This window comes from Agelaius tricolor, unplaced genomic scaffold (assembly GCF_023055355.1).
Source record: "Agelaius tricolor isolate 1412-34295 unplaced genomic scaffold, bAgeTri1.0.p SCAF_5, whole genome shotgun sequence".
Taxonomy (NCBI): domain Eukaryota; kingdom Metazoa; phylum Chordata; class Aves; order Passeriformes; family Icteridae; genus Agelaius; species Agelaius tricolor.
The window spans coordinates 1916585-1930871 of record NW_027269265.1 but is presented as its reverse complement, the minus strand read 5'-3'; the positions used below and the strand labels follow the sequence as shown (position 1 = coordinate 1930871).

Sequence of the window (14287 nt, the reverse complement as noted above, 5' to 3'; positions counted from 1 at the left end):
TGCATGGAAGGCTTTCAAAATTTAATCAGTCAACACAGTGAAACAAATTCCAGAATGGTTAAAACAGGAGGATTAAGAAACAAAGTTTCAGGCACATATTTAGAAAAAAGACATTTCTGGTATCACAAAGAGAGAAACCCCAAAAACAAACATTTGCTCTGGTAAAAACCCAGCAATGCTGGTCCCTGCTCCGAGTGGGAATGTTGTAACAGAACCTTTAAAAAAAGAAGCACCTGGGATTCCACAACTGCTCTGGATGTGATTTCTCCTCCACTGGCAAGAGCGGAGTGCAGTGCTGGCCCTGGCAGAGCTCAGAGCTCACATGGGGAAATCTGGGATAAATTCAAATTCCCTTTGTCCTTCCAAGAAGGAACCACTTACCCACAAACCCAGAAAGCCCCGAGCACGCAGGAAAAGGGAAATACATTCCAAGGAAGGTTCTCTCCAGCTCAACACTGCCTTGTGCTCCAGGCAGAGGAGATTCCAGAGGGGGAGGAGGTCAGGCCAGGCCGGGTCAGGCCATGTCCCCTCCCTCCCTCCCAAAGGGGCAGAAGAGCCAGGCCAGGCCAGGTCAGGCTGTGTCCCCTCCCTCCCAGAGGGGCAGAAGAGCCAGGCCAGGCCAGGCTGTGTCCCCTCCCTCCCAGAGTGGGAGAAGAGCCAGGCCAGGCCAGGCCATGTCCCCTCCCTCCCAGAGGGGCAGAAGAGCCAGGCCAGGCCAGGCCAGGCCATGTCCCCTCCCTCCCTCCCAAAGGGGCAGAAGAGCCAGGCCAGGCCGTGTCCCCTCCCTCCCAGAGGGGCAGAAGAGCCAGGCCAGGCCAGGCTGTGTCCCCTCCCTCCCAGAGTGGGAGAAGAGCCAGGCCAGGCCAGGCCATGTCCCCTCCCTCCCAGAGCAGGAGAAGAGCTAAGCCAGGCCAGGCCAGTCCGTGTCCCCTCCCTCCCAGAGGGATTTGTCCCCTAGGGAGCTCTGGTGACACCGCAGGTGCCACCTCCAGGCTCCTCCATGGCCAGGCAGCCCGTCCTGGCCGGTATCAGCCGTGGCTCTGGAGGTGCCTGTCCAGGAACTGGGAGTAGCAGTGCAGGGAGCAGAAGTAGCAGAGCACGGGCGCGTCGGTGCCGCCCATGTTGTCCACGAGCACCACGGTGTGCGCCACGTGGTGCAGGTTCATGGTCACCGTGATCTGGATGAAGCTGCTCAGGCAGGCGCTGCCGCACCGACACGTCTTGGCCACCTCCAGATCCCTGCACAGGTGGGAAGGGAGCAGGTGGCAGCCATAGGGGATCCTGTGGGACGGGAGGAGACGGGGTGAGCTCGGCACAGAGGGAGCTGGGTCACTCAAAGGCAGGGACAGCACACAGGCACCAGCCACTCCCAGGACATGTGATGACTCCAGGTTCAGCTTGCATGTTTTCCAGACTCTGCACTGCACTGGTGAGTATATATCTATTGATATATATATATATACACAAAATATATATCTCTAAATGTATATATTTTATATATATACACATCTATCTATATATACACACATAAATATATGTATATATATTTACATTTGCGTATATGTATATACACACATATATTTATATATATAGTATTTATATACATATTAAAAAATATATACATGTGGTTATTAATTGTTGAGGTGTTGTGAGGTCCTCAGGAAGAGGTGAGAGATGAGAATTGACTCTAAGTTCTCAGAAGGCTGATATATTATTATATATTATTATATTAAAGTATATTATATTATATCTCATATATCATATTATATAATATAATATATGTTATGTTAATTTTATGTTATATTATTATATATTATATTATAATATATATTATATTATTATACTATATTATATCATATCTGTTATATTATGTTGTATTATGTTATATTGTTACATTATGTTATACTATATTATACTATGTTATATTATGTTATATTGTGTTGTGTTATATTGTTATATTATATTACATGAAAATGATATACCAAAACTATACTAAAGAGACATCAGAAGGCTAGAAAAGAAATGTTAATAAAAACCCTATGACTGACCAGAGTGCTGACACAGCTGGACTGGGATTGGTCATTAATTAAAAACAATTCACACTGAACCAATCAAAGATGCACCTGTTGGTAAGCAACCTCCAAACCACATTCCAAGCAATCAGATAATTATTGTTGACATTTCTTTTCTGAGCCTTCTCAGAAGAAAAATCCTGGCAAAGGGATTTTTCAGAAAATATGTCACTAACATACACACACACACACACACATATACACACATATAATATATGTGTATTATATACTCATAAAATATGTCATACACACACACACATATGTAACTTTGAACTTCATATAAGGTGGTAGCAGCTCTCCTCACAGCTCAGTCCCACAGAACAATCCTTTTCCCACAGAACAATCCTTTCCTCTCCTCAGGCACACAGAACAATCCTTTCCCTCTCCTCAGACACTCTCAATCCTTTCCTCTCCTCAGACACTCTCAATCCTTTCCTCTCCTCAGGCACTCTCAATCCTTTTCCAGCCCCAGAACCAAGGACATCACTGCAGCTTTGGGCCCAAGAAGTGTAAAACCAGGGAATTGAGGAGAGCAATCTGGGAGGGTGGCACTGCATCACCTGGAGCTGGAATTGGACACTGAACCCCAACATGGAAAGGGACCAAAACTTTAAAAGTGTGAAAACTTGTGACTCTGAGTCCATCTTGGGTGTAGCCCTGGCTGGGCTCTTGCACTGCCCAAGGTGTGTCCTGTGAGGCCTTTTAATAAATCCCTGCTTTATTCGTTTAACTCTGCCCAGCTCTGTTCCAGGGAGCCTCTCCAGGCATCACACAGACATGAAAAACCTGAGATTTGGGACTGAAATGCCACTTCCTGAGATTTCAGGAATGAAATTGGCAATTTTAGGGCTGAAATGCCACTTCCCAAGGCAGCCCTAAGGACATGAACTCCAGCAGGGAGCTCACAGCAATCCTGGCAGCCTGGGCCACAGCCAGCTAGGGAATTAGAAAGATTAAGAGTAATGAGAATTAGAGAATTAAAGGAAGATTAAGAAGAATGAGACAACTGGGCACGTTCTGTTCTTCCCTCACACCCTCTGTGCCTGACACAGCACCCACCATTTACTCCTCCCTCTCACACCGAGGAGCAGCAGTGCTAAAACACAACTCAGAGAAAGCAGGAGAGATGAACGGAGCCTTTTGCAGCAGCACTGCCCTCCCTGCAGGCATGAAATGAAAAGTTCTGCTGCTCCCCAGCTCTCTCCATCCGCCGTGTCAGCAATGACACCCAGAGTTGGGAAGGGGAATTGCTGCTTTTGGAATTCACAGAGGAGCTTGGGGTACAGTCAGTAACTCCCCCGAGGAATTCTGTTGGGGTGGCTGAGGTGTGGGGCTCAGCACTGCCCAGCTGGCACTCCAGACTCAGCACAGATCCCACTGACTCACATCCTGCCTCCACCTACACCTTCCCAAATCTTTCCACACAGCTAAGACTCCTCTGGGTTTTCTTTTTCACCACCTTAATTTCAGAACATCCTTTTTTTTTTTTTCTGGGAAAAACATAATCAAGAAGTCTGGTACTTTCCCAGAATGAAGACTGATTTCCAAACATTATTTTTGCACCTTCTCCTGTTTCATCCCTTTCTCAAGGTTTTTACAGTAACTGAAATCTCACCAGTGCTGAGGGATTTCTAGAAGTAGAAAAAAGCCTTAATATTTACCTCAAACCCACTGCAATTTATATAAAGTTGGGAAAGGAGACACGTGGGGTTTAATTACAGAATCAGCAAGGTCAGCAGTGGGTGATTTGGCCAGAACATGTGGTGGCTCAGCTCCCTTCAGGGTGTGCCTGTGGATGCCTTTGGTGCAAATTTCTGCACAATTACCCCTGGTTTATGGGGCACTGCCCACCCTCAAGGCAGGAATGGGCACAGGATGAAGATCAGGGACACTTACAGCCTCTCTCTCCTCTCTTCCTGTGCCAAATCTCTGTTTTTGTGCTCCCTTCCCACCCAGAGCAGGGTGGGAGCAGCAGCTGCTGGTACCTGGAGGCTCCTGGGACACGAAGGACCAGGGATGGGGGAAGAGGAGAGAGCTGATAACAAACAGCAGCCTGGGAGGGTGGGATTTACTTGGTGAAATAATATTTTTTTAAATTACCTAAGAGCTGGGCTTTCTGAATAAGTCAGAACACCCTCACTCCAACACCAAGGGAAATGAGGAGCTTAAGGAAAACCTATGGCAGGGGAAAGCCTGCAGAAGAAGTGGCTCAGGGTTGTAGAACTGATTCTCTTTTCCCAAAGTTGGTCAAAAATATTCTGTTCATCCCCCTTTGGTGGATGAAAACACTTCAATCTCTGCCTTTCCTTAAATGCTTCCAAAGGCATCAATTCCCTGCCTTATCCTGATGACTTCACAAGGGGAATTCAAAGGAATTTTCATGTCATGAAGTTAATAGGTAAAGCATGTAGGGGGATAGAATAGAAGTAAATAAAGGTAGTATAGAAAGCAATCTTACCCCCTAAAGAGTTGCAGCTGGGTTGATTATTAAAGATTAGGAACAGGCCTGATGTTAACAGGCCACAGCTGTAGCCAGTAAGAAGAGTGTTATACAAGGGTGGAGTGGTTGGCTGAGGGGAACTGGAGTCAGTTGGGTGCTGTGAGGACAAGGAAGAGTCAGTGCCTGGAGGAGCTGCCCGTGAGAAACATCAAGGAGGTACCAAACTCTGGCAATATGGAACCCTTGCAATGTAATGACAACAAAAGCAGGCACTGAGGGGAAAGGAGGGAAGCAGGTGAGGGAGGCAGGCGTGAAGGAGCAGTGCCAGGTGTGCCTCCCTGCCCTTACCTGTGATTGACCGTGGCCCTGGCAGCACACTCCAGCAGAGTCAGGGGGATCTTCAGCTGGATGTTGGGAACCAGCGGGTTGGGCTGCTCGAAGGGATTCCCAAAGAGGTCCAGGTTCTCCAGGGAGAGGTTCCTGAAGTCCCAGGGCAGGAAGGGCAGCTTGTTGCGCGCGGCCGACAGGAAGCGCAGGCGGCTGAGCTGCCCGATGCGGCAGGGCAGGCGCAGCAGGGCGTTGTCGTCCAGCCGCAGCTGCACCAGCCCCCGCAGCTGGCAGAACTCCAGCGGCAGCGCCTGGATCTGGTTCTGGCTCAGGTCCAGCAGCTGCAGGGATTTCTGCAGGCCCGAGCTGCACAGGGCCCCGCTGAAGGCCTCCAGGTGGTTGTTGTGCAGGTCGAGCTCCTGCAGGCACACCAGGTCCCCCAGCGTGGCCGGCAGCTGCTTGATGTGGTTGTGGCTCAGGTCCAGCTTGCGCAGCCTCCTCAGGCACAGCACCCTGCTGTCGATCCTGGCCAGCTTGCAGTACGAGGTCTGCAGGTGCTCCAGGGAGAAAGGGAAGCTCTTGGTGAGGGGATAATCCCTCCTGGAAGTGATGATCATTTTGGTTTTGGGTTTCTCCACGTCGGAGTTCTTTGCTGGGACCAGAGGTGAGAGAGGGAGGACGCCGGTGTCGTTGCCTTGGTGAGCCAGTCTCACGGCTGAAAGGAAAGTCTTTAAATTGATCACATTCGCCTGCAGGGGAACACAAGGCTGGAGTTAAAAGTTCATTATCGTGGTCATTAACACTCTCTGAGCTGTTCTGTGGGTGCCACTCATGGGAGGGGGAACAGCTCTGTAATGAATAGTCCTGGTCAGACTCTGCTGCAGCACCCAGGGAAGGAACAAAGCACCGAATCCACAGCTGGAAATGAAGTACAGAAAAAAAAAAAACCCAATGCACTGGGAGCTCCCAAAAATCCACCAGGATAAAGGACTGTTACAAACACACATGGGGAAAGCAGAGCTCTAAACCCTGAGGCAATAATTCCTGGAAGCTTCTAGGAAAGAAAAGGATGGAAGCTGGGGTTGAATTCAGCAAAGGGAAGGTGAAGCTTCAAGGCAGGTGAAGTGGCCACACACAGCTCTGGCTGTGGCAGCAGCAGGCAAGAGGCAAATTCTTTGCAAAGACCAAATAATGCTTGAGTTGGGACACAATAGTTTGGCAGTAGAATCCCAGGACGGTTTGGGTTGGAAGGGATCCTAAATCCCATCCTTTTCAAGCCCCTGCCATGGCAGGGACACCTCCCACTGTCCCAGGGTGCCCCAGTGTCCAGCCTGGCCTTGGGCACTGCCAGGGATCCAGGGGCAGCCCCAGCTGCTCTGGCAATTCCAGCTCAGCCCCTCCCCACCCTCTTAGGGAACAATTCCTTCCCAATCTCCCATCCCATATTCCCCCTGGCAGTGGGAAGCCATTAAAGGCTCCCACTAACTCTCAGTATCAGAGTATCAAGAGATTTGTATTTTAAATAAAGATCCAGAAAACCCCAGAAAACAAAATGCATCTGTTGCATGGATTTGATTCGCTTCTAGGAACGTTTGTGACCAAATCTTTCTCTTCTAGATTTTCCAGCAAGTCTCTGCTTGAGCTGATGTGCAGCAGACAGGCACTGAGCTGAAAGTGAATTCTATAATAAAAACCACATTGCAACCATAGAAGGAAAAGAAAAGAACTAACTTGGAGTTCTGAGAGCCCAGGGGTTGCCCTTGTGCTCCCAGCTGCCACTTGCCCAAGCCCAGGGACACATTTTGCACCTCAAAGACAATTTTGCTCCTAAATGCGTTTGCTTAGACCAAATTTGAGAGGGTTCAGAACTAGAGCACCCAGTACAAGAAAACAAAGATACTGGAGATAATCCTGGATGGAAATGTGGGAGAAATAAAGATATTAAAGGTCAAACTGAATTGACTGCATGTGTAAACTAAACTGATAATTTTCCTTAAGCATTCCAAGCACAACTCCTGCTGTGCCACCTCCCAGAGGTGGGGAGGATGCACAACAAACACCTTTGGATCCAAGGTTATCCAGAGCAGCTGTGGCTGCCCCTGGATCCCTGGAAATGTCCCAGGCCAGGCTGGACGGGGCTTGGAGCAGCCTGGGATGGTGGAAGGGGGGGATGGGATGGGATTTAAGGTCCCTTCTATCCCAAACCAGCCTGGGATTCTGAGACCACCAGCCCTCGTTATCTCAGCCAGTCTAACACACACATTCAGCTACAGAATTTCCCCTCGTTCCAGGCTGATTTGTGGCATTTCCAAGATCACTAAAATGGGAATTAAGTCCAAAAAGTCCTCCAGATCTGTAAGGACCAAGTGAAATCAATACTGCACACCAGAATGAGGTTACAGGCAGGATTTCTTTGCTCTCAAGCACAAAGCACAATTCCCTCCACCAGACCTCCCTAAAGGCCATGTGAAATCTCCAAACCTCTTGTTGAGAAACCCTGAAGAAAAAAGAAGAAAACAAATCATTACTTGGAAGAGCTCAGGATGAAATTTCCTGCCCCAAGCCTGAAGTCCCAGCCACACAGACAATGTTGGAAAAGGAGTTTGAATTGTGTTGGTGCCTCCCAAGTGTGAGAGTTCTGAGGAAATCGGAGCTGAGGTGGATCCAGGGAAGCAGGCTCAGACCTGCTGAAGGGAAACAAGCCCCAGAAAACAGCCAGGATCTGTTATTTCTGCTCTGCACTGATGTTTCCCAACTCCATTCCTGAGCCGGCTGAGGGCAGCAAATCAGTGCCTGGCACAGCACAAGCAGGGGGATTTCACAGAAGCAATATTCCAGTCTGTGGAAATCTCCTTTCCACAAAGTTTTTGTTCATTTTGGAGAGTTAAGGAGCTTTGCTGTAATGAAGCAATAAAACTCTGGCAGAAAACTATGGAAAAGGGATGAAACATCTTAAATTTGGGTTCTGGAGTTGGAGAGCTTAAGAGGAACCTGTAATGTTTTCAGATAAGCTTTTTGATTTCTCAGTCTTCAACAGAAAAATTCAGAGTAAAGGAAGCAGAAGTTATTCTTAATTTAATACAAAAGCCTTAATTTTTCCAAAATACAGAGCACATTGGCTTCTAACAGGAAAAAAATAACTGGGTTTGGTGTCCTCCCTTCCTATTTAACCCTTTAACAGGTTCATAAAATGATGGCTGCTTTCCTCAAAATTAGGTAACAGAAAGGAAAAAGGATTTTCTACCAATCAACATTATTTGCTTTTATTTACACAGCCTGAGTCTAAAGCTTTAGGTAAGAACTCAGAGATCATAAAAAGCCTGTCTTACTTTTCTCTCCTATAGGGCTACAAAAGATTCCTGCAACAGGCACAGAACAAAAGGACACGAGAATTTAGTGATAATATGATTTTTCTTATGAGTTTAGTGTCGTTAAAAACACTTTACAAATCCTCTGGGAACTGTGAATAAATACAGAGGTATTTGAAATAAGGGGAGATGGTGCCTGTGCCCTGCTCTGTGTGTGCTTTGAAAGCCACGGTGAGCACAATGATGGTTTTGTCCATGAAAACAAGAGGATTCTCCATTTTTTTTTTTCCATGAGAAAGACTGTAGGGAACAACAATTTCATGGGAATTGAGCTCAGGGGACACGGGATTTAAGGCCAAACACCAACATTGCATCAGAGAGCTGAAAAAAGCTTAATCTAAAGAAGCTGTGAAGCAAAGCATGAAAATGAATTTCAGGAGAGTTAGAACACAACCCAGAAAAGAGGGAATGGCTCCCACTGCCACAGCGCCGGGATGGGTGGGAAATTGGGAATTCCTGGCTGGGCTGGAATTGCCAGAGCAGCTGTGGCTGCCCCTGGATCCCTGGCAGTGCCAAGGCCAGGCTGGACACTGGGGCTGGGAGCAGCCTGGGGCAGTGGAGGTGTCCCCATGGCAGGGGTGGGATGCGATTTAAGGTCCCTTCCCGCCTTGGCGCGGGGGTCAGAGCCCGGTGAGCCGCGGCCCTGCCACCGTTCCCGGTGCGGTTCCCGGTGCCGGTCCCACCTTGCTGAGGCACAGATCCACCGCGGGCTCCCGCAGCCGCACCGTGGCCTTTCCCTCCTCCACGAAGCGCGTGAAGAGCCGCTCCACGTTCTGCTGCACCTGCGGGCACAGCGGGCTCAGCGGCCGCCCCGGGGCACCCCCGCCGCCTCCCGGCCCCCGCCGCCGTCCCCACCTTGTACCGAGCCCCTCCGCGGTCCCGCGCCGTGCACACCATGAGGTAAATCCCGGCACCGGCAGCGCCGGGCGGGCGCCCGAGCGACAGCAGCGCCCGCGCGGCGCGGCCGCGGCCCCGCAGCCCGCAGGTGGGCAGGAGCCGGCTGAGCACCTCCACCTCGCACTGCAGCCGCATCCCGGCCCGGCCCCGGTACCGGCACCGGCCCCGGCCCGCGCACGGCGGGCGGCGCCGCCGGGGGCCTCCCGCGCTGAGCGCGCACAGGCGCCCGCTGTGCTGCCTGCCCGCCGCGGTGCCAGCCCGCCGCTGCCCGGTGCTCCCCGCTGAGGGGCGCGGGGCTGCCCGGCCCGCGGGATCGCGGGGCGGGGAGGGAGGGCGGCGGCTCCGGTGATACCGGCGGCCGCGGCCGCACCGGCAGCCGCGGGCAGCCCCAGCGCGGGCCCTCAGCGCAGCGCCGTCCGCGCGGGGCGGGCCGCGGGCACCTCCTGCTGGAGGCGGCTGGTGCGGCTTGGCGGGACAGGGAGAGAGGCGGCGGGGCGTGAGGGGACATGGAGTGTGAGGGGACACGGGGCGTGAGGGGACACGGAGTGTGAGGAGACACCGGGCGCGAGGGGACACGGAGTGTGAGGGGACACGGGATGTGAAACAACAGAGGATGTGAGGGGACATAGATGACCTGAGAGGATGTGGGTGTGAGCATACACGGGTGTATGAGAGGACACAGAGTGTGAGGGGACATTGAGGATACGAGGGCATGCTGAGGATGTGAGAGTGCATGAAGGTGTGAAGAACATAGGGTTGTGAATGGACGTGGAGCTGAGAGGACACGGGGGTTTGAGGAGATATGGAGGATGAGGAGACATGGAGGGTGTGAAGGGAAACGGGGGGTCAGGGGACATGGAGGATGAGGGGACATGGAGGGTGTGAAGGGACACGGGGGGTCAGGGGACATGGGGAGTTGAGGGAGGACACAGAGGAGCTGAAGGTGTTGCTGAATCTTAGGGACTCTAAACACGAACGAGTCAGGTTTAGAAAGGAGACATCGTTCATTCTCTGCAGGGTGCAAAGCGGAAATTGTCCACAAATCAAGCACGCCAGAGAATAAAAAGCAAAATGATTTATACACTAAAGTTTACATAAATCTGCCCATCCAATCCCCAGTTCCTGCCTACCTAAGACACAGTCACGGCCGAGCATGACATAAAATATAAAGTTTTCCATAAACTTCAAGTAAAGAATAAAACACGTGGTGATGTGCTGGCATTGAAAAGAGGGGTTAGAGGGGAGAATGGTGCGAGGAGCAAGAGGAAGCAGAGGAAGGGCCAGAGAATTCTGTGTAAGGACATGGAGGGGACAGCAGGTGTGAGGGAGGGGACATGAAGAAGATGAGGGGACATGGGAGGTGAGGATGCACAGAGGAGCTGAGGGGACACGGGAGCTGAGGGAACCTGGGAGGTGAGGGGACACAGAGGAGCTGAGGGGACATGGGAAGCTGAGGCGTTGAGGGCAGGAGTTGAGGGCAGGTGGGTGCGACAGCAGCAGCTGAGGCTTGGTAAGAGACAGGAAGGCTTAGGTCAGGTTTGGTGTGGGCGCCATGAGGGGCTTTGAGCACAAGAAACGACATTGGGAGAAAAAACAACCAAACTTGGGGAGGCGTGTGCTGGGTGTTTATGCAGATGTACTATTCGAGGGTAGGATCGGTGTTTGAGATTTGCTCGGCGCAGTGAATTGTGTAGTTGAGCGGTGCAAGGTTGTTGCGGTTTTTGTTCAGTAGGAGGCGGTGTGTTGCGCGTGTGTGGTTTGGGGTGGAAAGGGGTGTTTGGGGTTTTTGTTGAGTATTCAGGGTGTGTTAGTTATTAGTAGTGTGTGGCAAAAGGTTGAGCCCCCGTCTCCCTATCTTGCCCATGTGTTGCTGGCGAGGCTATTAACAAGTGCGGCTCCCCACAGACCGCCCCCGGAGCTTCCCTGCTCCATCAAATGGCCTTCGCCGGCTCGTGCCTCGTCCCGGTGACCTATCCACCAGGTCACCATATCGATACCGGCTTTAGGTCCCCACACAGCTCTCACAGCAGCACCGAACCACAGGCTCAAGCGATCCGCCGGACTCAGCCTCCCCCACAGCTAGGATTACAGGCGCGCGCCACTACGCCCGGCACTCACGCCCTCCTCCGTTAGCGATACGAGCTTTGGCAGCGATGACGTCACGGGGCGGGCGGAGCTTTCCCGCCCGCGGCGCAGGGCGGGAAGCGGGCGCCGCGCGGTGCACGCCGGGAGACGCCGTGAGGGGTATAAGGCCGGGCGGCCGCCGCCATCTTTCTCTCGGCACCGCGCAGCCATGGGCCACCAGCAGCTCTACTGGAGCCACCCCAGGAAGTTCGGGCAGGGCTCTCGCTCTTGGTCAGTGCCGCCCCTTGCGTCTCCCGGGTCGTGGCTGCCGTCTCACCGCCCTGCCTCTCTCCGCTTTCCCCTCACATTCCCCCTCCCCGGCGCCATTCCCCGCCCTCACGCGCCTCTCTCTGTTCCCTCACAGTCGCGTGTGCTCCAACCGCCACGGCCTCATCCGCAAGTACGGGCTGAACATGTGCCGGCAGTGCTTCCGCCAGTACGCTAAGGACATCGGCTTCATCAAGGTGAGCCCCGCGGCTGCGGGAAGGGGCTCGGGGGTGCCGGGTCCCGCTGACTCCCCTCGTGTCTCTCGCTCTCTTGCAGCTGGACTGAGCGCCGAGAGGATGAGGCGACAGCCAGGAGCTCCCGGAGCGTCTCAGGGCTTCCCTGACACATCTGCAGCGTCTCGGCTCAGTCTTACCTAATAAATGGTCTCCTAACCCAGCTGATCTGTACGTGTTTTCCTTCTGTGCAGGTTTTGGCGGCTCTGGGGGTTCTTTGTACGGGGCTGCTCCCGAAGTGTGGGGGCTGCCCTGCTGTGCTCGTTTCCCAACCTTCCACTGCCCCGGGCTGCTCCAAGCCCTGACCAGCCTGGCCTGGGGCACTTGCAGGGATCTGGGGCAGCCATGGCTGCTCTGGAGGGAGTGAGGTAAAGACACATCTTAGGGTGCCAGGGCTCTGGAATTCCAAGTCCTTTGAGATTCCAAGTGTCTGGGTGTTTTTCTGCTATGCAGTGGCACTGCTGAGAGGGGGCTGACCAGGTAAATGCTGCTCTCTCCCAGCTGAGTGCTCTGCAGATCCTTTGGGAATGCCCAGGAGCCTTTCTTTTGTCCCCCTGGTTATGGCATCAATGAGATGAGGTGTGAGGAGGGAGTGGGAGCAAACCCAGGTGTGCCCATAGCAAAAGCTGAAAAGCTGTGGGGTTATCACAGAATTTGGGATGGTTTGGGCTGGAAGGGACCTTAAAGCCCACTCCAGTCCCCTGCCCTGGGCAGGCACACAGGGCACTGGATGGTGAGGAAGCAGCTCCTTCCATGTTGGCACAGGGATGAGGATTTGGCATCATCTGGGAGCCCTGGGGAAGGGTTGGCTTTCCTCACCAGGAGGTGGTTGGGCCTCTCATTTTGAGTGAGAAATGGTTAAATCCTGGTCCTTACCAGAAAATGCTTCAGTGTGAAGGTTCTACACTAAAAAATAAAAATCTTCAGTTGCTCTGGTGGTGGTTTTGGGCTTTTCCCCTCTCCGCAGTTTTTGTTGATGTACACAGGGAGGGGAATCCTGTGGGATGTGCTTGCTTGGCTTCAGTGTGGTTCTGAAAAACCACAAAACCCTCATTGCCTTTTTAACCAAAATACTGAATTTCTAGGAGGGTTTACCTGAGGTGTAAAATTTCAGGGGAACACAAAATCAGTGAGGATGCAGAAGGTGATGGGAGAGTCTGTGCAGCTCCCACTGCTCTGTCCAACTCCTGCTGCCTCTCAGAGGTGCCTGAGGCACTTCCCAGTGGGAAATCCGTGTTTTTCCCAACATGTTGGACACAGGAGGATTCTCCATGCCTGGTACCACTGAGAGCCTTGGAAGTGGCAGCAGGATTGGGATTTTTTGGGGTTCTAAGACCTGATCAAGCCTGGCAGGGAGGGAATTGTGGATATTTGTCCCTTTTTCCTGAGCAAAGCTCTTTCCTGATGGTCAGAGGAACTTGGGATAATTTTCTCTGTGCTACCCTGAGGATCTGGGCCCCAAACCTCTGCCAGAACATTTTTTTTTTCTCATTATGGAAAACAAAAATAAATAGTTGGGGATGGTAATTGCAAGGCAAATCCCTATTGAAACCAAAGCTAAAATGTTTTCAATTACCATGTAAACATCCAAATACCTCTGTTGGCACCTAATTTTGTAAAATTACAAAATGACAATTGCCTTTTCCCTGTTGTGTTGCTCACATCATTTAAGCCCTGGGAGAAAGTGGTGCAGGACAAGCTGTAATTCCTTTTTACCTCATTGCTGCCTCTACCAGGTATTTATTGCCCAATATCCAACGAAGATGAGGTGCCAAAACCCTGAATTTCCCGAGCTCGGTGTGGAAATTGCATTTTGTTCCTGGTGGCTCCAGTCCCTGGAGGTTCATGGATGTGAAACTGGAACTTATTTGGATGCAAAGTGATTTATAAAGGGCTTCTGATTCCCCCAAAGAACAGGTGAAATCAAAATCCACTTCAAGGACTTTGTATTAATAATAAACAACTAATAAATGGTTTCCTGTAGGGAAATAAAATGTCCTGCTTGGAGCCAAGGAAAAGATAGTGGTGCTTTGGGAGAGAGGAGTTTCCAAGTGCTGGCATTGAGATAGGGGATTTGCACTGCTGAAACTCCACTGAATTGCATTGGATTATGCACAGATAAAATCTGTGCTTGTCACAGCCTCTGGGGGGAATTTCAGAGGTTTGGGGGAAAACTTTGGCTTCTGAGCTCATCCCGAGGCTGGAAAAGCTGAGGGTGCTCTGTAGGAAAGCAGTCCCACTCCTGCTGGGAATCCTCCTGGCTTTATGGGACCAGCCTGGGGGCGATCTTGGAGCTTTTTCTCTTCTCCCAGGTAGATCCCAATCTCCTGGATCAGGAATTCCCCAGCTGTGAGCTCGGGAAGAGCTTTCAGCCTGATCCTCCCAGTCTGACATGGCCCAGTTCCTGCAGGGATCCAGCTCCACCTGGGGTGGTTTGGAGGCTGCAGGTGATGCTTGAAGCGGTGCTGATTTTAGGGCTTGGAGTGACGCTGATTTTAGGGCTGTCCAGCATTCCAGAGCCACGCTGAGGGAAAGGGACAAACCCAACCATGGAAAGGA

The 14287-nt window shown here is 51.7% G+C and overlaps 2 protein-coding genes across 3 annotated transcripts; one reads left to right on the top strand and one right to left on the bottom strand.

The window, feature by feature from the left end:
* Nucleotides 1-4: 4 nt before the first annotated feature.
* On the bottom strand, nt 5-9477 carry LRR1 (leucine rich repeat protein 1). Of its 2 annotated transcripts, none has more exons than XM_071426038.1 (4): nt 9063-9477; nt 8891-8989; nt 4861-5606; nt 5-1281 (listed from the first exon to the last, which is right to left on the bottom strand). In XM_071426038.1, exons 1-4 carry the CDS (start codon nt 9237-9239, stop codon nt 1029-1031), a joined length of 1275 nt encoding a protein of 424 aa, XP_071282139.1. In that variant the 5' UTR covers nt 9240-9477; the 3' UTR covers nt 5-1028. The 2 variants fall into 2 exon arrangements, with proteins under 2 accessions (XP_071282139.1, XP_071282140.1); XM_071426039.1 differs by having other exon boundaries at nt 4861-5588; nt 9063-9472.
* A 1821-nt stretch (nt 9478-11298) lies between these two features.
* RPS29 (ribosomal protein S29) lies at nt 11299-11891 on the top strand. Its single transcript, XM_071426037.1, has 3 exons — nt 11299-11459; nt 11593-11692; nt 11772-11891. The coding sequence occupies exons 1-3, from the start codon at nt 11398-11400 to the stop codon at nt 11778-11780; spliced, it is 171 nt and encodes a 56-aa protein (XP_071282138.1). The 5' UTR covers nt 11299-11397; the 3' UTR covers nt 11781-11891.
* Nucleotides 11892-14287: the final 2396 nt, after the last annotated feature.

Bases quoted from the DNA above. Each gene is read 5' to 3' on its own strand.
- LRR1 (XM_071426038.1), bottom strand. From the start codon at position 9,239: ATGCGGCTGCAGTGCGAGGTGGAGGTGCTCAGCCGGCTCCTGCCCACC. The intron at 8,990-9,062 runs GTGGGGACGGCG...CTGTGCCCGCAG, and splicing joins GCGGAGGGGCTCGGTACAAG to GTGCAGCAGAACGTGGAGCG. The intron at 5,607-8,890 runs GTGGGACCGGCA...TTTTAACTCCAG, and splicing joins TGGATCTGTGCCTCAGCAAG to CCTTGTGTTCCCCTGCAGGC.
- RPS29 (XM_071426037.1), top strand. From the start codon at position 11,398: ATGGGCCACCAGCAGCTCTACTGGAGCCACCCCAGGAAGTTCGGGCAG. The intron at 11,460-11,592 runs GTCAGTGCCGCC...GTTCCCTCACAG, and splicing joins GGGCAGGGCTCTCGCTCTTG to TCGCGTGTGCTCCAACCGCC.